We start from the raw sequence: 24,273 nt of genomic DNA on the forward strand, positions 1-24,273 counted from the left end.
TGCGTGAGAAGGGGCAGGCACTGTGGGTGTGCTTCATCTTACACACGCAGTCCAGCACGCACCCATCCGATTCTACATCTCGTGGAGCAGTAATTCCATCGATTCGACTCTTGCAGGAGAGACTCTGACAAGAACGTCAACTTCATTTTGCGATCTCTTTTTATGTCTAAGGCCCCTCTCATCTCACCTCCAGACGAGTGCTAATTGACTAACCTGTTTTGTGCCTCATGATATGTTTGAATGTCTGTTTTACGTTCTCTGGGACTAAACAGGGAAGACGCTATCCAGTTTTACTCTGCACTTGGAATGCACTGCGGGGGAGTGAGCCTGAGCTGCTTAGCGACAAAGTGCCCTCCCACGGAGCATCTGTCATCACCAGGCAGGCTGAGGCAAGCACGAGGGCCAGGCAGAGGGTGCTGCCATCCCGGGCTGTTCCCGACAACTGCAGGGTTCTTGAAGCCCTGCTGTGTCCTGTCTGACTTCTGAGGCAGCTGCTCTCTGTGCTGCTGGTCCCAGGCTGGCTCTCAGCGCAGCGAGAAACATTCTGTTCCACTCTACCAGGTGCCCCAGCTCAGACAGGAGACACCAGTGGGCCTGAGTGCGCGGTGGCAGAGGTCAGAGGGGCTCGCGCTTCCCCAACGTCAACGGGGCCTCTCGCCTGGAGAGCCCGCTCCGCAGCTTCCGGGGGCACAGCCGCCCACCTCCTCCTTTCGACGGATCTGCGCTTTCCCATGTCCACACGCTCAGTTAATGTCAGCCTTGAATCCACACACATTCAGGCGAGAGTTGCCCAGCATCGTGGAAGGACAGAGTGAGAGTTCCAGACAAGAGGCTCAAGACACAGGGGCCACCATGTGCTGCCGGGTCCCTGCGGTGCCTGGAGGGAAGCCACGTGTCCCGCTGAGCGTGTCTGTTCACAGCAGAGATTCGACGTTATGCCTCAGTGTGCCTTGCTCGTTCTGCACTGCCCCAGGTAGGAGCCAGGCCTCTGGGCTGCAAGTCAGAACTGTTCTGGATCACTCGGAATTCATCCCTAGACATGCGCACCAGTGCGACCTGATTCCTGAGCTGCCTGGTCAACCTCACACCTCACTCGGCATGCGCACACAAAGAGCGAGAGATGAGAAACACAATGTGTTCTACCTACATGCACCCAACCCCACATTCCTTTCTGCTGAGACGAGAAGCAGATTTCTAATTAGTTTTCCAAAACGGATTTGTGGTTTTTGTTTTCACACAGGGTAAACAATGAAGACTTGGGCGCTGCCAGCATCTTTCCACACGCACGGAGCCGGAATCACTCACCGTCATCTCTCAGCATCAGCGGCGTGGGTGGCCCCAGGACTCTCTGGTTGGTCACCGTGTTGGTGACGACGCAGGTGTAGTTCCCGACATCTGAAGTCTCCACCTTGGCGATGTACAGGTTCCCTGTCTCCTGTGAGACGAAGCGGCGGTTGTCCTGGTAGGACGGGCGCTCATTGAAGATCCAGGCATAGCTCAACTCTGCAAGCACAAGGAGTCCTCACTGCGGACTGCTGTGTAACACCCTGGAGGACAGCCACGTCAGACACCCCGCTGCCCTCCTCACCCCTCCGCCCTGCAACACCCTGGAGGGCAGCAGCCACATCAGACATGCCTGCTGCCCTCCTCACCCCCCTCCGCCCTGCAACACCCTGGAGGGCAGCCACGTCAGACACCCTGCTGCCCTCCTCACCCCTCCGCCCTGCAACACGCAAGCAGAGGGCAGCCACACACCCTAAGGCACCCCGCTCAACTTCTCCCCGACAGGATGAGTTCCCTAGGGAACCACAGGACCCACTGAGAGGGAACCAAGAGGGGCCCGACTTTGGTCTGTCCCGGGAATTACCATTTGGGGTGTTCTCAGCCTTTGCCACGTATGGGGACCAGCACCATGATACACCATGGTAGAAGCCACCTCGGGGCTGTTTGGATTCCTGTGGGCAGGAATGGCTCCTAACACTACACATCCGTATGGAGGACCACAACGCCCCATGCATCTGATGGCTGTCCATCCACTGAGAAGCGTGGGCACAGAGAGGCAAAGATTAATCCAAACCCTCAGCCCCAGTACGTGATACGATTCTAGAGTCGCAATCCAGTCTTGGCTCTTGGTCTGCGACTCTCCATCCAAATTCTCTTTTTAACTTCTATTTTTGTTTTGTCTTGTTTTTAAAAAATATTTATTTATATTTATTGGAAAGGCAGATCTATAGAGAGATCTTCCAGCTTTTGGTTCACGCCCCAAGTTGCCACAACAGCCTGAGCTGAGCTCATCTGAAGTCAGGAGCCAGAAGCCAGGAGCTTCTTCGGGGTCTCCCACATGGGTGCAGGGTCCCAAGGCTTTGGGCCATCATCTCCTGCTTTCCCAGGCCACCAGCAGGGAGCAGGATGGGAAGCGGGGCAGCCAGGGCATGAAGCAGTACACAGCAGGACCCCAGTGCTTGAAGGGGGAGGGTTAGCTGGTTGAGCCATTGCGCCAGGCCCCTCTCTACCTGCAGCAGAACCCTCCATCATTCTGGGGGGAGATGACTTAATGTAACAGAGAATTCTCCCTAAATGCACGCTGGGTGGTGGCCTGATGGATGTCTGTACTAAGATCCTTGGAAAGGCTGTTATGTTAAAAAGGGAATGTATGGGAGACGGGTCCATGAGTACTATTTTCACAAGCATTTATTCTACCACAATGCCGTGGGTAACTGTGGGAGGCAGCCATACTTGAGAATGTCTCTGGAGAGTTAGGTAGACACTGGTGAACGGACGCAGGCCCTGCTTCCAACCCCACCTTGTGTATGCAAGGGGTACCATGCCTGATGCTACATGGGGACCTGTGAAGGCACACCTGCTGGGTCCTGACTCAGCCTGGCCCAAGTCCGAATGCATGCATGGCCCTGAGAAAGGGTTGCGAGGTGGCGCCACATGGAAGAGAGTGCCAATCAGCCTGGAGGACTGGGCTAACTCTTCCACGGAGTCCAGCGGTAAGTGACCTCAACCTTGTGGTGTGTGTGGCAGGCAGTCCCCAGCCCACTGTGGGTCACGGCACAAGGGAGTAGTCATGTCCACAGATCAGCTTGTCACACCCTCTTTCCTTGTTCCTGTAACCCCATGGCGAGGTTAAGAGCCAGCATGCTGTCAGCCAGGCCCTGGCTCCTCCTCGTGAGGTTAAAGCCGGAGGAGGAGAGCCACCCAGGGGAAGCCCACGGCAGCACGGAGGACTTGATCCCACAGCGCAGGGAGGCTGCAGGCCACACTCTCGGTAACTCACTTGCTCTCACAGTGCACGCCCCATTGGTGACGGGAGACTCGGGGAAGCTGTACTTCTGCAAGGGCAGTCTTGGTCAGGGGGTGACGACTGGGGTTGGCTGCCTGCAGGAGTTTCCCTTAACTCCTGGGAGGAGCTAGTGGCTATAGGCTTGCTGAAGTCCCTGGGAGGGACTGCTTTGTGCTTTTCCAAATGACAGGGGAAATCCAGAGGACACGATGCCCAAAGCCCAAGCAGTGATGCTGAAAAGAACTCTGATCGGCCTCTGAGCAGCTGATCCTGTGGGTTTCATTCTTCTGGGAGCTGAGAGGCTAGGACTTGTGCAGGAGAGACACGGGCCCGCAACCCAGCCCGGCGCTGGACTGCCTCCTCCATCCCCTGCGTGTAGCTGCACTGCTGTCCGTGCCCCGAGCCTTGGCACACGGGCACAGGAAGGCCTGTGTGCCCAGGTGAAGTGAAAGGACAGCTCCCAGGCAGGGGAGACCACAGCTGAGACACTCAACCCTCTGGGCAGCAAACAGCACGGCTTGGACTCTGCCTGGTGAGGCGTATGTGTCAGCACTGACAGCAAGGGCCGGGAGGGCTGTCGGGAGGACTGTCGGGAGGACTGTCGGGAGGGCTGTCAGCAAGGGCCGGGAGGGCTGTCGGGAGGACTGTCAGCAAGGGTCGGGAGGGCTGTCAGGAGGACTGTCGGGAGGACTGTCGGGAGGACTGTCGGGAGGGCTGTCAGCAAGGGCCGGGAGGGCTGTCGGGAGGACTGTCGGGAGGACTGTCGGGAGGACTGTCAGCAAGGGCCGGGAGGGCTGTCGGGAGGGCTGTCAGCAAGGGCCGGGAGGGATGTCAGGAGGACTGTCGGGAGGACTGTCGAGAGGACTGCAGCCGCGGGGGCAGGGAGGAAGGGTGAAACCCCAACGAGGCTTTAACCTCATGAGGCTAAGGCAGCAATGACGGGCGAGCTCCTTCCACCACCCTGGTGTCTCCTGCTCTTTCTGGAAGGACAAAATAAAAAACCAACGGCGTCAGGGCCTTCCCTCAGCCTTTTGGCTACACTCGCACTGGCACTCCCGCTGGGCAGACAAGTCAGATCTCCCAGAGAACCCATATCTATTTTTGCCAGGGAAAAGGCATTAATCCTGCGGGTTATGTGAAATGTGATCAACATTCAAAAAAAATAAAGCCAAATACATACAACAAAATAAGTTCTCATGAGAAGCAACAGAAAAAAACAGCATCATGCCGTCTGATTTCCTTGGGGACTTTCAGGCAATATTCCTACTTACTTGAGCCTGCCGGATTCTATCTGATAAGTTTCCACACACTAATTGCTCTGGAAGCAACAGGCAGTTCCCATCCCATCAGCAACTTGTGACAACTGAGCAGAAGGCACTGGGAATGCAGGAGGCTGGTCTGTTGACGGGAGATGCTGGGCCTCCTTAAACGCTGTGCTCCTGGGCATCAGAGCACTCCGGGCACGGCTTTCTCAGCACAGCCCCCACACCTGCCGGGCATCACACCGCACTGTCCTCAGTGGCTCCCTGAGGTCTCTGAACAAACCACGGAGGATGCCTAGATACTGTTTTTAAGATGCCAATCAAGCAGTGTCCACTCGCAGGCATCTACTGGGTGATTAACGCAACGCCACATGCTTTCCTCCAGCGGGCTGGGGTCAGCGGGGTCAGTGGGCTGAGGTCAGCGGGGTCAGTGGGCTGAGATCAGTGGGGTGAGTGGGCTGGGGTCAGCGGGGTCAGCGGGCTGGGGTCAAGGAACGCTTCCCTTGCTCTGCATAACTTCTTTCTGAGTCCCACCCCAGCAGGAGCAAAGACACCCTTCTTCAAAGGGGCCTTTCACAATCCACAAACTGTTATTTATTGAAAGTATTTATCATTCATCTTCACTTTTATATGAAAAGGAGAAATAGCTGTTATCTCCTGGTTTACCCTCCAAAGGTCTGCTGTAGCCTTGACCAGGAAACCAGGAGCCGGAAGTCCCATCCGGGTCTCCCATGCAGGCAGCGATCCATGTCTTAGTTTGTGTTTTTGTCACAGCATAATTCTAATCTGTCTTCCTACTTTAAGCAACTTGTGGGAGAAAGAGAATCACTCAACATGGGAACTGCAATGTGTATACAGTAATGATGGAAATCCAACGAAACAGTGGAAATGTCAATTGAATAATTGTGCTTCAAGCTCTCTGGTCAGTGCCCACACACGTCCCCAGCTCACAACCCTGGCGCACGATCACTGGGCAACTCCACATGCCCCTCAACTAAAGACTGATCTGAAACTCAGACAGTCGGTGTTGAAGCTCTGAGCATAAACTAGCAATTAGCTTTCATTCTAACACGATGCATGGGCACCTCTCCTTGCTTTTGGTGCTCCTCCACTCAGATCAGGAATGGAAACCTTGGGGCTGAGGGCCTACTGGACATGGAGCCCCCTCCCCAGCTGAAAGTGGTCTGTTCTTCAACTTTTCCAAGCCAAAGGTACTGATTGCAAGGGTCAGGGCCAGGTGCTGCCTTGGAGGGGTGTGGTGGACACCAGATGAAAGCACAGTGGCTGGCCCCCAAGTTGGGCTGCATCATCTGGTTCCTGTAATGCCCAGCTGTCCTTCCTCCAACGGCCACAGCAAGGGGATGCGTGGGTGAGTCCTGAGGTGGACCAACCATAGCACCCCATCTCCCAAGGCACAGTGATGGGTTCGTTAGGGTCATATGACTTGAATTAACCAATCAGAGGTTTTAATAATTTGCTGCATGAAAGGGGCCTCTATGCTTCTATTCTAAGAGCTGATCCTGTGGGCCTGCTGCAGGGCTGGCGTGAGCGCAGGATGGTGAACTCAGAGCTGACAGTCATCCATGTGGGATGGCTTCTTCTTGAAAAATCAGCTTGGAGGAAATACTCCTGGCTGCATGCGACAGGATTTAAAGATTAATAAGTAAACAATAAATTAACTCACCAAAATAAAAAACCAAAGCCACCAGGTAGATGGGCTCCTGTCCTCTGTGCTCGAAGGTGCCAGGAGCCCAGCCCAGCCTCAGCTCTGCCCCTGGTTCTAAGGCTGCTCACTGCTGCTCCCCAGGGAGCCCTGGGAGCCCACCTGCCCACAGGCTCCCCTCTGCCCACAGCCACCAGCTCACACAAGCACAGCCCCCCAACGGTTCCCCTAGCTATGGAAAGGCAATACAACAATGAAAGGCACGTAAGAAGAATCCCAGCTTTCAAAACAAAACCAAGAAACAGAAACCACACAAGGCTGCAGGGGCAGGAGGACCCTGGGGGACCAGCTCGGCCTGTCCACTGTTGAAGCAAACTAGGGTTTCTTCTTCAGCCCAGGGGCTGCGTGGATGTCTTCCATAGTCACCATCTGTTTGCCTGCCTACTTGGAGTCAGGCTCGTGGGAGCTGGTCATCTGGTTGTGCCTCTGCTATGTGCAAGTTACCAAACTCATCCACAGCTCACTTTTCTCTTTGGAAAATGAAGATACTGACACTTAGAGCTACGGAGAACGGCAAAGAGGCTGGCTGACCATCATGAGCTCCTCTGTTGCCGTGGACCAGGGGAGAATGGCACGTGGAGCCCCATGGAGAATCACATCACTCAGATCTGATCCGCGGCTTCCAACACAGCAGGTCAGGATGCGCGACTCATAAAGATATCACACTGATATCTTCTCTCAGTAGAGTGCTTTATTTTTCTGAGATCATTTTCCCCTAGGTTAATTCACTTTGATTCATCTTGAGGAGATAATCACGTCTGCCTTTATGGGGAACTGAGGAGCAGAGAGAAAAAGGCGACTGATGAGAAGTTAGCAATGTTCAATGCCCCGCAAGAATGAACTCTCCATTTGTGCAGTGCTAGGTTGCCAACAAACTGAAGCCACAAAAACTCCAAGTTACAACTAATCCACTCTTACTTTGTGGGCAAGGACCTTGGGGAGGCTGGGGAGGCCTGACGAGGGAGGTTGGCAGGGAACAGCCACGAGATTGCTTCAAGCTCACGCAGCAGATGATACCCAGAAGCACCGACACTTCCTGCTGGATGCGCAGGGAGCACGACCCACTTCCCTGCTGATGGTTGCTGCGGTGACAGGAAGTGGGTGGACACCGCAGTGACCTCAGCCAGAGATCTGGCACACACTGAAGGTAGCCAAGGCCATGGACGGGCCAATGATGGACAAAGGCCAACATTCCCTGCCCTATCAGGGCCCAAGCAGCGCTGATGCCAGCACCCACGTCAGAGGGTATAACACCTTTGTCTCGGCTGCCCAGCTTGTCCTTCGCGCTTGGGTGCCCTCCTCTCCTGTGTGGGGAAAGGCCCAGAGGCCTGTCTGCACTCCGGGGTGTATCTAACACCCGCCTCCTTCCTTGGCTTCAGCTCCCGCAGTCCTCTGCCCTGGATTTGTGCCTGCTGCTCCCTTCTCACATCTTGAGGTTGTAAAAGCTGTAGGTGGCTTCCCTCTGGTCCTGTGATCATGGCCAGATCTCTTAATCTCCCAAAGCCTCAGTGTCCTCACGTGTAAAGAACGCACAGTAGGAGTGATGGCCAAATGAGACCACCTAGCACACACGCTCTGTCCTTGACAAAGTGTGCAGCAATGGGAAAAGGCGCCATGGGAGAGCGGCTTTCTGCCAGGCTCAGCAGGCCTTGTTGATGCCCCTCCAGAACACCGCGTGAGGGTCTGGAGGCCCACAGCCACGGCAATGAGCATGGGGTCTGACACACGTGGGACACATGTGCCTGCTGCTGCCTAGGCCTGAGAGGTGGAAGTGGGAGGGGGAGGAGGAGGAGGAGGGGGAAGTGGGAGGGGGAGGAGGAGGAGGGGGATGTGGGAGGGGAGGAGGAGGAGGGGGATGTGGGAGGGGGAGCAGGAGGAGGAGGAGGAGGGCGATGCGGGATGGGGGAGGTGGAGAGGGATGGGGAGGGGGAGGAGGAGGAGGGGGATGTGGGAGGGGAGCAGGAGGAGGGGGATGTGGGAGGGGAGGTGGAGGGGGATGCTGGAGGTGGACGAGGCGGAGGAGGAGAGGGATGTAGGAGGGGAGGTGGAGGGGGAGGAGAGGGATGTGGGAGGGGGAGGAGGAGGAGGGGGATGTGGGAGGGGAGGAGGAGGAGGGGGATGTGGGAGGGGGAGCAGGAGGAGGAGGGGGAAGTGGGAAGGGGAGGAGGAGGAGGGGGATGTGGGAGGGGAGGAGGAGGAGGGGGATGTGGGAGGGGGAGCAGGAGGAGGAGGAGGAGGGCGATGCGGGATGGGGGAGGTGGAGAGGGATGGGGAGGGGGAGGAGGAGGAGGGGGATGTGGGAGGGGGAGGAGGAGGAGGAGGGGGATGTGGGAGGGGAGGAGGAGGAGGGGGAAGTGGGAGGGGGAGGAGGAGGAGGGGGATGCTGGAGGTGGAGGAGGGGGAGGAGGAGGAGGAGGGGGATGTGGGAGGGGAGGAGGAGGGGGAAGATGGAGGTGGAGGAGGGGGAGGAGGAGAGGGATGTGGGAGAGGGAGCAGGAGGAGAAGGAGGGCGATGCGGGAGGGGAGGAGGAGGAGGGGGATGTGGGAGGGGAGGAGGAGGAGGAGGGGGATGTGGGAGGGGAGGAGGAGGAGGAGGGCGATGCGGGATGGGGGAGGTGGAAGGGATGGGGAGGGGGAGGAGAGTCAAGGGACCACTCTTCACTGCTGGCTGCTGGGAGACAGCTGCCGCTGTGCTTTGGGTGTGCAGTGCCTGCAGAGGGCAGCACTGAGCAGGCAGTGCAGGTAAATGGAAAGTTCCACCTGCTCCAGACCCCACCCACAGTAACGCCAGAGCGCCGCCACAGGCTGCTGGGAGCAGGTTTTGCCTCTCTTCAGTTTCAAGATGCTGCCTGCCACGTGACCCCGCCGGCTGTTGGACAGGTGTTCAGAAACTAAAACAGGCTTCTCTCTCTCCAGGCGCCTGCCCACCACAATGGCCAACATCTTGTGTTGCCATGGCAGCAGTAAACATTACTGATTACTCCAATATGCCAAGGGGGATTTAAACACCTTCTTAAGAAACCCCTGGGAGGGGAGGGGGAGTCTAGCCTCTGGCAAGATGGGAAATATTTTATGATTTAAATTCCCTAGTCATATTTCTTGTGGCTAAACAAGAATTCCATACTTACACATAGGAATGATTTTTCTCCCCTCTGACTGGCATAAGCAGATGGACCCTGAGACACTATGCTAACATACATTCGGAAGATCTTGGGGCAGGTGTGTGGCACCATAGCCTTGATCAGAATGGAGTTTGAGCCCCAGCTACTGTTTCTGACCTAGCTCCCTGCTGATGCGACCCGGAGGCAGTGACAACAGCCCAAGCATGAGGGCTGCTGCTGGCCACAGGGCTGAGGCTGGAGTGGCTGACTTTTCCTTGCCCAGCTCTCCAGTTGTCCTGGGCATCTGCAAAGTGATCTGATGGGTGGAAAAGCTCAAATAGGAGGAAATACCTAGATACCTGACAAATGTGAGAGGATGTGCTGAGAACAGCCGCTCACACTCACATCACCCAAGCCTGCTGTCACGTGCCCTGGGTGCAGGTGGAAGGTCCCACCTAAGGAACCCCCAGGAGTGACTCTTCTAATCACCTATGTCACCTTCTGCCATGAAAGAGGCGGCACCCGGGGCCATCCCTCACTTCCTTATCCTTTGGGAGTCCCTGAAAATGGAAGAGACAGTATCCTTTCTAACTGGCTGATATTCACAAGTGGAAAGATTTCACAGAAAATCCCACATTTGTGTTGTCTCAGAAAAACTAGAACCAGGCAGCCTGGAACCTGGAACAGTGGAGGCAGTGGCTGCTCTGTGTCCGCACCAACCCCGTCATCCTCCACTGCCAGTGGTTCCTGCCAGAGTGGGAAATGAAGAGCCACACCCCTGGCTCCACATGTGCTCATAAAGGAAGCCCCAACCATTCCGCGTCCTTTCACCTGTCTGTGCCCAGCTTTGGTGGCCGAGTGCTGGGCACTCCTGGTTCCTGCTTTTGCTGGAGCTCCAGTGATCGGCCAAGGAAAGCCCAAACAGAAAGCCATAGTGCTCCAATGCCGGACCTTCCTTCCACTGGGCAAGTAGCAAGACACAAAGAGAGTGTGGCGCTCTGGGACAACTGGGTTTCCCAGATCTGGCTAAAGGCTACTGAATCTTTGGGTTCAGCTCGGTCTGACTCAAGGAGACCTCACCTGCCAATGACCTCGGCCTCTCCTGCCTGGTGACCTCACTGCTGCTCTCCATCGGGACCCCTTCTCCGTGTCGGGGGTGAGGTTGCCCCCTCCTCCCAACCAAAAATAGCATACCTGTGTATGCCTGGTCAGTTGGCTCTGTCCAGCACTGCCCACCCACAGTCCTTCCTGTTGCCATGACTGTGCTAAGCATGGCTATGTGACTCACTTCAACATGTGCAAGTTGATCTGGAAATGCTTGCTGGAATCACTGTGTAGGAGAAATTCTCTGCTGGCTTCCAAAGGAGACGCAGGTTGGGAAAGCAACACCAAGACAGGCAGCAGACGCCTAACAGCCTTCTCTGAGAACTGAAGCCTGGCTGCTCCTAATGAGAGCTTCCACCAGATTTCCACACAGTGTGAACTCACTTGTGTTGGATCTGGGCGTCTCAAAAAGAGGACGCTGGCTAACATGGCACTTACACAACAGATCTGCAAGGCGGAGCACTGCCAATCGTAATCAGCCTCCAGTGGGTACCTCGGGACAGACTTCCGAAACTGTTCTAACTGTATTTAAGATGAACCATCTTCCTTATCCCCATGAGTCCTGGCTCTGCCCCATGGTACTTGGCTTCCCTGCTTGAATCACAACCCACGACTCCCATTGCTGGCCACATGGTCTTCAGTAAGCCACTCCAACTCGCTCTGTGGTTACGTCTGCCTTGGTCAGAGCACGCAGGCTGGAAAGGTGTGTGAACTGGCCTTCCCTGGCTTTAGGTCTTAGGAGCTGGTTTCTTCCAATGTTTTGGAGCGAGGCCAAGGAGGGACAGCCATTGGCAAGCCAGGCTCCAAGTCCAGCCTTCTGTTTGCCCCTGATGCTGCCCAGGCCATCGGTGTCTGTCCACTGTGAGTTAGCACAGAACAGACAGATCACAGTGCACTGCAAACAGCATGGCTACCTCATCAAGGAAGGCACAGGGCTACGGCAGGCCAGGGCTGCGGCTGGACGTGCAAAACTGTAGGCAGCCTGGCACGCACAGCAAGCAGCACCTGGTGTTGTCAACCACAGTCGCAAGGGACAAGCTAGGCATTGCTCAGCTGGCCCTCCTGGACATGCCTGGCCTGGGAAACACCTGCTCAGCTTTGTAGGGATTGCAATATGTTTTCACTCTCTGTAAGCTTCTTAACCTGGTGAGCCAGGGGTGATCTCGGGCCATGGCTGACTCCTGCCTGTAGATAACTGCACATGCCCTTTGCTGTCTCTGAGCGGGAAAGGGCCAAGGTCCTGGCGGAGTCCCTGCAAGGCACTGCCCAGCCGGTCCTCCACGACACTGGCCTCTGCTCTCCTGGGGAAGACACAGGTCTGAAAAAACAGGCCACGGTAATGAGATTCAGAGCAGAGAGTGCTGGTCAGTAAGTTGAGGATGCAGACGGGCAAGAGGGAGGATGGAGCAGCGGGAGCAAACAGCCTACTGTGTGATGCTGTACCCGCGTGGCACGGGCAGCAGGTGCACTGGAATGTGAAGAGGCGGTGTATGAGACAGTCATATAGACAGATTTGCTTGGCAGAGACGGGCATAAAAAAGGCAGATTCCTTCGTCAAAGGTTTCTCCAAATATTCGTTTTGTGATGTCTACAAGAGTTTTCATGCTGCATTTCCTCTGATGGCATAGAAGTGGGTCGCCAGAGTCAGGAAATGCCTACTCCTCCACCTGCAAGCAGTGACAGCCCTCATGGGTGCTGGTCCCTGCCTTGGCTGCTCCACTTCCACCCAGCTCCCTCCTAACGGCCCGGGGAAGCAGTGGAAGATGGGCCAGGGCTTACGCGGGAGACCTGGATGGAGCTCCGGCTTCTGGTGTTGGCTGGCCTCGTCCTAGCTGCTGTGGGCATCTGGGGAGTGAAGCAGTGAACGGAAGATTCTCTCTCTCTAATTCTGACTTCCCAATAAAGGAATCACTCACTAAAGAATAATGTGTTGAAAGCTCTGAGCACAGAATCATGCTGGAGAACCTTCCCACATTGTCTTTCATTTAAAGACACTTTTGTAACTGCACTGTCCACACTTCTCTTTTTACCGACTTGTTTTTCTTGAAAATTTTCCAAGGAATTTCACATGATTTTTGTAGAAATGAAAATTATTTCCCTCTGAGTCTTCATTTTGTTAGTTCATGCAGTACTATAATTATAAGTAAAACAGGCATAAACAGGTTTGGGAATAACAAGAACTGATTCTTGGCGGTTGACAGCTCAGTGGCCCTGCCCTGCCACCCCCTAACCAGGGCCCTGCCCTGCCACCCCCAACCAGGGCCCTGCCCCACCACCCCCAACCAGGGCCCTGCCCCGCCACCCCCCAACCAGGGCCCTGCCCCGCCACCCCCAACCAGGGCCCTGCCCCGCCACCCCCAACCATGGCCCTGCCCCGCCACCCCCAACCAGGGCCCTGCCCCGCCACCCCCAACCAGGGCCCTACTCCTCTCTGACCATGGGTTTTAGCATAAAGCAAGCCTCTGCACTCTAGCTGACAGCCAGCAGTCGTTGGCTCCAACAGGTGACCTGAGACGGGGACGCAGCTGGCCATACAAATGGTGATGAGCGGAGCCTCCAGACAATTCCCATGACCCACAGGGCAGCAAGAGCAGACCCGGCCTGAGAAGAACCAGCCTCCTGAGGAGGGCAGAGGACTCAGCTTCAGCCTCCCTGTGTCCGCCTTGCGAGGCGGTGGGCCTGGCGTGCACACCTGCGGGGAGACACGGACTGCCCCAAATCCCCAGGCACAGGTGCACGTGCAGACACAGGCTCTGCGTCCCGAGCACACCTGAGTCACTTCCTTCATTCACTTACAGTGGATTTAGAACCTGTGTGTTATGGTTTAAAACGTGCTTTGAAATACATGCACCTATGGCATCCTCGAAACGTTCATGGGACATAGGTAGCATTGTATTATAGACTGATCAACTTTTGGGAAACCAAGTAAACATCTCAAATTCTATTATTTCCACATTTTACAAAGTCTCTTGCATTTATCACAGATCGAAATAGAACCAAATAAACATTAACAAACAAGATTTAACAAAATAATGGATGATCACTCATCTGCATTATTTAGGTGTATTACACAGACCCTCAATTTTGAGGTTTAGGTATTTGTGCTCTATATATCTCTATATACTGTATTAGTATAACTAGCAAGATATTAATAACATCCCACTGAATATTAATAGTATGCTTTTTTGAGATAACATGTTTTAAGCTACGTTGTAGTCAAAGGCCTACTACTTCTCCCAATAAAGAGTTCACCTAAAGGAAAGACCAGAACTCAGCATGAAAACAGGCACGACCCTAAGCATCACCCACACGGCGCGATGCCGTGTTCTGCTAGACGACATTTGGAAACAGTCACCAACTCATTAAAGCTTCCCTAGCACACACAATCTGTTCTCTTATTGTAGCAAGAAACTGATGAAAATAAATGCACGGATTACACAATGTTCTTATACCAAAACAAACTTATTTTTTCATTAAAAACCTATAGTAGCACATAATTCATAATTCATACAATTCTACAACAGTTTAAAATGGTGCTTGACAAAACATTTGCTGCAAAACTGACCTCATAAGGCATTTCCAGTGGGAAGCAGGTAGGATGGGGACCAGCAAAGATTCTCTCCTCTGTCTCCCTCGAGGGGAGGACAGACGGCTGTGGCCTAGGAAGGCAGTGTGTCCTGCACACAGTGTGCCTGCACCGAGTCCCCTCGAGGGGAGGACAGACGGCCGTGGCCTAGGAAGGCAGTGTGTCCTGCACACAGTGTGCCTGCACCGAGTCCTGGCCCCCTGGAGGGGAGGACAGTGGAGGCAGCTGCTGCTGACCACAGGGCCTTGACCGCTCATAGTCATCATTGTGCAGACACGGGTGCACAGCAACCAGGAATTTTGTGAAGCTAGCAACCTCAGAGGACCCACTGCAACTCCTTGGTTCTGTCCACTACAGACCTGCTGGTTTTCCACTGGAGTCACAGTGGAGAGATCCCTCAGGGTGCTCCAGTGACAGTCAGACACCTCCATGCAAGTTCTGGAACGCAGCTGCTGGAGGCCAGAGACCCAGCACCCAGCCCCCGCTGCACACCCTGCAGCTCAGCGCTAAATTCAGCTCGCGACTCGCTGCCCACACGCCGCTTGGCGTGCCGTGCAGGAGATAACGTAGGCTGACAGCATTTTTCTCGGTTAAAGGTGGCTGTCGGGCACACCGTGCAATTTTGCAGAAACGATAAAAAGTGCATTGTGCTTGCGGAAGGCAACTCCGGGGCACAGCCTGCTATAAACCCAGGCATCTTATTTCAGTTGACAGCCTGTACAGGCTGTGGACTGCTGGCTCCCCCTCTCTGCATGCCACTGGCTGGCTTCATGACACATTTCCCCAGTCCACATAAGTAACGGAATGAAAATGGAAGTGATGTCAACTCAAATTTAAAGTTTCCTCACCTGAAAGCAAACTTTGTCCTCTCTGCACAAGGCATACCCCGTGAGCAACCCCCCATCTGGCCGCGCGGGCTGGCGTGTGTGTTCTCCTCATTCCCTGGGCATCAGCGGGCACAGATTCCATGCACAGCAAGGCACAACGGCCCCAAAGCACAGCAAGGCCAGCCAGGGAAGGCAGGGCAGCGGCAAGCAGCTGAGCGGATTGCTGCCAACCCTGGCATTTTGAGCGAAACCCATCTCAAGGCTATGCATCAAGGTCAGCCATTTCATCTTGAGTATCCACAGTGATTCTCCAGCAATGTAAGTGCTATGTGGGCAGGAGACCACCGCATCCATGCACTGTGGACCCTCCTGCTCATGATGCAAACATCCCCCACAAAGGCCAGGACGAGAACAGAACCTGTACAAGCCAACTGGGAAGCCACCTCGCAGACCACCAAAGCCACCCCTCAGCTTCCCGTGCTCCATTTCTGCTAAGCAAATGTTCTATTACACAAATCTCACAAGTAGAAATCATGGCGCAACCCTGTGGACCCATCCATGTCACCAATTAAGAGTTACAGGGAGGCCCAGCACAGTAGCCTCGTTGCTAATGTCTTCGCCTTGCAAGCACTTGGATCCCATATGGGTACTGGTTCGTGTCCCTGCCTGTGGCCTGGGAAAGCAGTTAAGGACATCCTGGGGCCCTAGGACCCTGTACCCACGTGGGAGAGCTGGAAGAAGCTCCTGGCTGCTGGCTTTGGATTGGCTCAACTCCAACCATTGCGGCCAGTGGGGAGTGAACCAGTGGACAGACAGTTCTTTCTCTTTGGATCTCCTTCTCTGTATATCTGTCTTTCCAATAATAAAATAAAACCTAAAAAAACATTACAGGGAGCTCTATAAAAGAAAATCACATAAAGCTCTGACTATTCACAATACCATATCAATCTTAATTCAAATTCTTGCTGTGTTTTGGAATTTTAATTACTTGGAGATGTAGAGTCGGAGAGAGGAGAGAGAGAACAAGTCAATCTAGTGGTGCACTCCAAATGGGAGCGGTGGGGCTGGGCTCAGGGACCCCATGGAGGCCCTCCTAGGTGGGGCTGGGCTCAGGGACTCCATGGAGGTGCGCCTGGGTGGGGCTGGGCTCAGGGACCCCATGGAGGCCCACATGGGTGGGGCTGGGCTCAGGGACTCCATGGAGGTGCGCCTGGGTGGGGCTGGGCTCAGGGACCCCATGGAGGCCCACATGGGTGGGGCTGGGCTCAGGGACTCCATGGAGGTGCGCCTGGGTGGGGCTGGGCTCAGGGACCCCATGGAGGCCCACATGAGTGGGGCTGGGCTCAGGGACCCCATGGAGGCCCACATGGGTGGGGCTGGGCTCAGGGACCCCATGGAGGTCCGCATGGGTGGGGCTGGGCTCAGGGACCCCATGGAGGTCCGCATGGGTGGGGCTGGGCTAAGGGACCCCATGGAGGTGCGCCTGGGTGGGGCTGGGCTCAGGGACTCCACTGAAGCCCACACGGGTGGCAGGGATCTGGAGGTTCGAGCCATCACTCCTGCCCCCTGAGTGGACACCAGCAGCAAGCTGAGGCCAGGGGCTGAGCAGGGCACAGAACCCAGGCACTCTGACTTGATTGTGGCTATCTCAACCATCAGCCTGAACTGTTGCCCCGTGCCTTAACATTAATGTTATTAAATAACAAATGTACTTTAGAAATGTCTCCTTTCCCAAATGTTTAACTTTAAATATAATGTCATTAGGTTCTGTGGGCTTTAAAATAAAGTGGAACAACTACACCGTGTTCCATGTGTTTTAATGAAAAATATCACATCTGTCCCATTTAGCATTTTATATTTGAATAACACTTTATCTGAAACTAATAACTCTATGCTTGCCAATTTCATTTTATACTCTATTTTTGGGAGGTGTTAATGCCATCGTATCGTGGCCAGATCACACAGATCGCTAGCTCAGCTGGAGGATGCCGGCTTCGATCCAGGGAGCGGCACCTCTCTGCTCTTACTGCTACCACGACCCTCTGCATTTACCCACGACACCTCCCTGCTCATCTTTCCCTACCTCCCTGGTGACATGAACCACATCCTATTTGTAATTCTATTTAGATCTTAATTTCCTCTGAATACTTCACTTCTTCCCCAAGGTGAGGAAGCACAGTACGACTTTTCACGATGAGGAGTTGGTCACGATGTTAAATATAAAGTAGCTGACCACGGGGCTTTATCAATTACACAGTTCACCTCTGAACTGGAACGTGGCTCCCCATTTCCATATTCATGAAGCTCCTTGTGCTCCTTGTAAACATTCCTGGTTGGTTGTGTTTATCACAGGAACAGCTCTACCTGGTGCTCCCCTGCCCTCCCCTGCCCTCCCCTGCTCTCCCCTGCCCTCCCCTGCTCTCCCTGCCTCCCCCTGTCCTCCCCTGCTCTCCCCTGCCCTCCCCTGCTCTCCCTGGCCCTGCCTTGCTATCCCTGCCCTCCCCTGCTCTCCCTGCCTCCCCCTGCCCTCCCCTGCTCTCCCTGCCTCCCCCTGCCCTCCCCTGCTCTCCCCTGCTCTCCCTGGCCCTCCCCTGCTCTCCCTGCCTCCCCCTGCCCTCCCCTGCTCTCCCTGCCCTCCCTTGCCCTCCCCTGCCCTCCCCTGCTCTCCCTGGCCCTCCCCTGCTCTCCCCTGCCCTCCCCTGCTCTCCCTGGCCCTGCCTTGCTCTCCCTGCCCTCCCCTGCTCTCCCTGCCCTCCCCTGCTCTCCTCACAGTTTGCTCCAGGTTCAGTCTTTTCCCTGCAGGTGTCTGCTGACCCTCTGAGCCTCTGCCTGAGTGGGAGGAGCCTCTGCCTGAGTGGGAGGAGCCTCTGCCTGAGTGGGAGCAGCCGCTGTCAACTCCGGCCTCAGCTGCACAGAGTCGCCCTTCGTGGGCTGAGTGCAGGACAGGGGTGCCAGCCTTCCACATGAATTCGCCTTGTGCTGTTTGTGTCCTGAGAGAATGTTCAGCACCCCTCTTCCCAACCCTTCTGCTTTCTGGAGTCACCAGGATAGACCCTAAGCCCCATAGCCACTTCTCCCAACACCCCTCCTCCCGCGGTGGTGCACTGGACCCTGTATCTGGCCCTCACCCCACCTGAGGGCACACACCACCTTCTCAGGGACTGCTCCCCTGCCATCCAGAGCTCCTGCAGGCTGCACGGAAGGAGGGGCCACTTCATTGCTCACCTTATATCTGCAGGACCTATTCTGCAGCCTGCTACCTCAGGGATGTTGCCAATCCCATATTTTTAATTCCCAATTGCAGTCCAGGGAGTAGGCGTGCAGGCTCCAGGTCACAGTCCCTTCCGCTCACATCAGAGTGCCTGGGTCCTGCTCCCAGCTCCGGTTTTCTGCCAGTGGAGACCCTGGGAAGCAGCAGTGATGGCCAAAGGAATCAAGCTCCCGCTACTCACTGAGTCCCCAACTCCTGGGCTCAGCCCTAGCTGTCATGGACATGTGGAGGCACTGAACCACAGGGGGAGCTTGGCCTGTTTAAAACCAGCAGCTCTTCAAGCTTGGGGTCCTAACGTGCATCCTCCACCGGAACCCAATCAGGGATCACGGTCTGTCCCGTCCACTGAAGCCATGCATGTAGGAGAGCTGCCTTGCAGACATAGGGCACAGCCCACAAGGCAGGGGGTGCAGGCAGCCGGGGAGGAGTGATGGGTGTGCTCTGTAGTCCCTCACGGGACATCGGCCCTGTCTCTCTGTAGGAGGTGGAGAGCACGGATGGAAGAAGCGCGGTTCTAAAGTCAGACGCGTTTTGTTGTTCAAATCCTGTTAATCTTTGCAAAAGGCAAAAACCCAGGTGTGCGAAATGATGAGAGCACGCATAGCCAGGGCACCTTGGCATTTCCAGGGTTCCCTGCATGGGGGCTAGATGGAGAGAAGGAAGCGTGTAAATTCCAGCCTCCGCACAAAGTCAGGCTCGGCAGGCGCAGCTGAACACCACAGAGCACCTACAGCTCCTGTCCAGCTGTGCCGCCTCCTGGGCTCTGGCATGCCTGCAGAGCCTGGCCCTGGCTCCCTCTGTGCCAGGGGCTGGTTCTGACAGTGGAGCTGGTGAGCACGTGTCAGAGTGGCTGCAGCCGGAGGGAGCAGGAGCCATCCTCTGGGCACAGCACCACAGTGCCCACCATTTAGCTAGCAGCTGGCATTGACGAGACATCACGAATAATGTCGCCATCAGCCCGGCGACTGGAGGTGTGACATTTCCCGCAGGCGTGCGCACAACTGCTGACTACAACTGGCACATCGCTCACGTATTCGGTTCACTTGAAAAATGTCAACACTGTTAGTGAACATGATGAACTCAAAGCACCTCAACTGATTAAAAGAAGCTTCTTGCACAAGTTGCTTGTCCTCGATTGCCACTGAATGAAGCTGTTCCTTCGGAAAGGCTCCTGATGCGGCACAGAATCCGGGGCTGCCACTGAGACACGTGTCTATCCCTCTCTGTCACTGTGAATTTCACTCTCTGAATGCAGAGTTTTCTTTGTTTTTATTCTTCTAAGAGGTTTGAGAACTGAACTAGGCAAGTTTTCATATATATATATATATATATGCCATATATATATATATATGCCAACATATGCATTAGACAAAATACAATGTACAGGCCCTGGCGTGCTAGCCTAGTGGCTGAAATCCTAGCCTTGCACACACCAGGTTCCCATATAGGCACCGGGTCTAACCCCAGTGGCCCCACTTCCCATCCAGCTCCCTGCTTGTGGCCTGGGAAAGCAGTCTCTTTGGGACCCTGCACCCATGTGGGAGACCAAGAAGTTCCTGGCTCCTCATTTCAGATAGGAACAGCTCTGGCCGCTGTGGCCGCTTGGGAGTGAAACAGCAGACGTAAGATCTTTCTCTCTGTTTCTCCTCTTTTCTGAATATCGGACTTCTCAATAAACATAAATAAATCTTGAAGAAATAAAATCTAATGTATATATACATATGACAGACAATGTATGCATACAGCAGGGAATTGCATGACACAGGGGTCTGGTCTGTGAGCGATCGCAACAAACGCTGGTCTCACTAAGCTTGGGACAGCCGACACGCAGCTGGGCGCATGTCGCCCTGTGGTCACTCTCACCCTGGGACAGCCGACACAGAGCCGGGCGCACGTCGCCCTGTGGTCACTCTCACCCTGGGACAGCCGACACGCAGCTGGGCGCACGTCACCCTGACTGATGTCACACATTCCTACTGGCACTTAGTGTCCCTGCACACTGACACCCTCTTCACATGCTGCTGTTTGGCCACCAGGCCCATCTTGGTTTTCTCCCTGGGGACCGCGGGCCTGTGCCTGAGCCCAGATCACCATTAGGTCTAGTCAGCCTGTGCCTCAGTGGGGCTGGTGCAGGGCTCTGAATGACAGGTCCTGGCTCCCAGTTCAGCTGTAGTTCTCAGGGGTTGCGAGGAGGGGTCCCTTTCGGGGTTGGCAGCCTGGGACCATGCCCTTCCTCCCAGAGCTGGTGCAGAGGCCCTTGCTGTCCCTTCTGCTGAACAGAACCATGGGTACCCGGAATTCCTGGGTAGCATAGCAATAGTGCAAGTAGCCCCAAACAACAGCAGACTGGGTCTGCTTTGCACACGTGCACTCAACACCTCCCTTCTCTCACGCCTGAGCAGTGCCAGGCCTTCCTTCACTGTATCTCACACACACCCTGAGCAGTGCCAGGCCTTCCTTCACTGTATCTCACACACACCCTGAGCAGTGCCAGGCCTTCCTTCACTGTATCTCACACACACCCTGAGCAGTGCCAGGCCTTCCTTCACTGTATCTCACACACACCCTGAGCAGTGCCAGGCCTTCCTTCACTGTATCTCACACACACCCTGAGCAGTGCCAGGCCTTCCTTCCCTGCCAGGTGCTCATTCCACCTTGTTGCTGCTCCAGCACCAGAGCAAACCACAGCAGGACACAGAGGAATCCTCTCAGCCTTCCATAAATGCCAAACCACTGCTTCCCAAGTACTCACAAGCTCACGTTCGCACAAAACACAGCCCAGGCAACCTTCTTCCCTGACTCATTCCATATTAGATCTATAACTCAGCCCCCAGAAGCTTTGCTTCTTCTAAGGAAATGACATGGAACCCAGGTACTGGCGGGACACACCAAATGGAGAATGCTAACATGGACAGTGACCCAGGGCTTGGCTTCCCAGAAGCTTGTGGGAGAGTTTGCCCCCACTGCTATGAATCCTTAACAACAATCTCCAATGTTAGAAGAATGGCTAACTCATAAGAAAGCCACAATGTCAGGGCAGTTGACATTCATTCCAGACACGAGTCCCGCAGGAACCTCTCCGGGCACAAGTCTGAAAAGCACTTGCCTACTTACAAGCTATTACATGAATATAAATCCAGAATCACACATGAGATGTAACTTTGTTCTCAAGCTGAAGCAGATGAGAATCACCCACTGCTTACAGGTGCAATCGGGACAGTTCAGAAGGTCTGGCTACCATCACATCTGTGATGTCGTCTTGCCCCACTGCACACTGCACACATCTGCAGGACACAGAACGGCTCCAAGCTGGCTTGACGCTGGGTGAGGTCTGGGCGCTTTGACTGGGAGCGGCTGCCGGTGAGGCAGACTAAGCCAGGCAGGTGGTGGAAGGGAAGAGAGGAACAGACTCCTGGTGGACGGGCTCTATCCTGCGGAGGGCCACCAGTTGTCCCATGCATGGTGTGACATCCAAGGGGGTCTGCTATCACAGGTAGGGCCCGGCAGCTGGAGCAGGGAGATAACAACAGCATCCATCATCTGCAGGATAGCGCGTTATGCTTGCAGGTTAGAGGTGGGATGGATACATGTGTATATGTGTGCATGTGGGACACAAGGGTAGCCATCAGCAGGTGTCCACACGACAAGGACACAGTCATATTTGGTGCAGACAAGGTTACATTTGAACACCTGGTTACACAGAGAACCAGCTGGGGGACCGTGTGGAGCGCGCATCAGGCAGAACTGCGAGCCTGCCCAGCATGCACATGTCTCAGAGATTATTCCGAGCCAAGCGGATGCTAAATTCCAGCACAGCAAGATTAGCCCTGGCTCAGTGACCTGTCAGCACGGTTTGGGCTGAGAAAGAAACAGGGTAGTTCTGGTCCTGAAGGTGACATTGACGCTGGAAGCTACAGATGGGCGATGAGCGAGACCAGTTGTCTGAGGAAGCAGGGCATGGGGAGGTTACATAAACGGAAGCAAGTGGTGCTTACAAGGACAGCTACAGCTGGGCCGTGGGTGACATCCTTTCCTGACCCAGCAGGGATAGCCGCCTGCGGGGAGGCTGCGGCCCTGGCACTCTCCTTACAGCCACTGTGGGCTCTGAGCAGGGGTGACTCGTGAACTCGGGAGGAGGCTGAAGATCCAGAAGCTTTTCTGGGACAAGAACGCCATAGCTGTCGAACAGGGACACACACCTCTGTGGGTCCAGCACCTCAGAATCCCGTAGGCTGCTTCTAGAACTATCGACAGGGCCAGAGTTCAGATTCAGGAGACCAGTGGAGGCCCCTGGAGTCCTCAGCACAGAACACCACATGCACCTTAACTGTTTTCCGCCTTCTATGAGACGGGGGGCATCCAGGCCACGGTCATTCCAAGTCTGCTGCTGAGAAGCCCGAATCTGACACTCAGGAAGCTCCCCACTTTCTCATGCTCTGGGAAGCCCAATGCAAAACACTTCCCGAATAACAACACGTGAGAAAAGTCGGACTCGCCCGTCTGCCTCATGCTTCACTGCAGAGATGAGCAAAGCGGCAGGTAAGCCTCCATCATTTTAAACTCCTCCAAGCCGTGACTCCTGCTGGGCCTTGGGTGGAGCAGACGCCACTCCCAGGCTCAGCTGCTTCCTGCCACCCACCCAACGAGGGATGTGGGGAGCATAAAAGGAGGCTTGGACATCACACACTTTGGGTGCACACAGCCCTGATTTGCTGGGGGCCCTGGTGGGGCCTGAGGCTCTTTCTTCCTCACAGGCCTGCAGGTAAGGTTGCCACTGCCCATCAGTAGGTCACCAGCGAGCAGAGAGCCTCGGTGACAGAACGAGCAGGTGGGCAGGAGAAATTGCGCTGACTGCACCATGGATGACATGGTCCCTTGGGCCCACTGGAAGGAAGATGCTCTGAGAACCTCACTTCCATCCCTACTTAGCAGGAACTGGGCGAAGGGCCATGACTTCCTGGTGTCACTGACCCTGCCACTGGCAGAGGGCAAAGGCACATCCCGGTCACTGACTGCTTTTGTTTCTACTGTGAAAGTGCCCAGAGACCAGCAGCATTCGGTGGAGTGATTCCTACCAGCTCTGGTGTTTGCATCTACAGTGTCACAGTGGGATTTGGGAAACGTTGTCCCCTCTAAGTCTGCGCATGCACAGGGGACTGGTGGGGCTTGGGACTCCAGCTGCCCAGAAAGCTTTTGGAAAAAGATGAATTGCCATAGTTTCTGTGTTACCCTGAGAAGGGCTGGTACCCCACAGCCCTGGGAGGGGCCCCACAGTGTCCTGCACAGTAGCTCTCAGGCCATGATGCAGCGCTCCCCAGACATGATGGAAGGGTGACTCATGCCCTCCCTCTGCAGGAATTGTCAGCATCAAAGCTGGGCCCCACATCCTGGCTCTGTACACTCAGGGCCCAGGAGGCTCCTCCCAGGGACTGCACAGCCTGGAAAAGCCACACACACAAAGAGCTCCTTCCCTCTCCAACTCTCCTCTGTAAATCTACCTTCCAATCATGAGAAAGGTGTTCGCCAAATCCCAAAAAAGGTTTCTCTTTTAATCAGACAAAAAGCCAGAGGAAGAGGCAGTAACCGAAACAGCAGATCTCAACCCAAACTCAGACTAAACTCCCCGAGTATAGCTACCTGGCCATCCCGAACCTAAAACACCAAGCATGCTGACTGACAGGGAGCCCCGGGAACACAGCGCATGACCAGCGGGTGACGCCCCAAGCCCCCAGGCCGAGTCCGGCTCAGGCCCAGCCCAGCCCACTGTCAGAACTCAGCTTCTGCCTGCCCGCTGCTGTGTCACTCATAACAGAGCGGCTCAGCCAGCCGACTCACCCTGGTTCCTGTGAGCCTCTCTGGCTGCCAGCTGAAGGCCAGCAAGGGCACTGTGGGAGCTCGCACCCTGTAATCGGCTGGTAGGAACTGCTGGCCTCAGAGCCAGGCACCTAAAGCCCATGGACTCAGTGTTCCTGAGTGATGGGCCCAACTGTAATCTCAGGTTGCTAGTCTGGGGTACAGAGGTTGGAGTGGGGAAGCCCACTGCTGGGTCAGGGCTCAGGGAGGCCTCTGTAGATGCCCAGGGCAGCAGGACTGACCATGCCTCTGCCTGC

At 55.1% G+C, this 24,273-nt stretch overlaps 1 protein-coding gene across 4 annotated transcripts in view; it reads right to left on the reverse strand.

Annotated features, from left to right (window-relative positions):
• The window catches only part of LOC101524153 (contactin-4), a 421,066-nt gene that overhangs the window by 99,902 nt on the left and 296,891 nt on the right, over window positions 1–24,273 (reverse strand). For 3 of the 4 annotated variants that reach the window (XM_004581271.2, XM_058678776.1, XM_058678775.1), the window contains exon 7: window positions 1,306–1,503. In XM_004581271.2, coding sequence (XP_004581328.2) covers window positions 1,306–1,503 — 198 coding nt within the window. Of the gene's footprint in view, window positions 1–1,305; window positions 1,504–10,569; window positions 10,847–24,273 lie in introns of those variants that run through there. The other variant, XM_058678777.1, reaches the window with a different exon arrangement.

This window comes from Ochotona princeps, chromosome 21 (genome assembly GCF_030435755.1).
Source record: "Ochotona princeps isolate mOchPri1 chromosome 21, mOchPri1.hap1, whole genome shotgun sequence".
Taxonomy (NCBI): Eukaryota; Metazoa; Chordata; class Mammalia; order Lagomorpha; family Ochotonidae; genus Ochotona; species Ochotona princeps.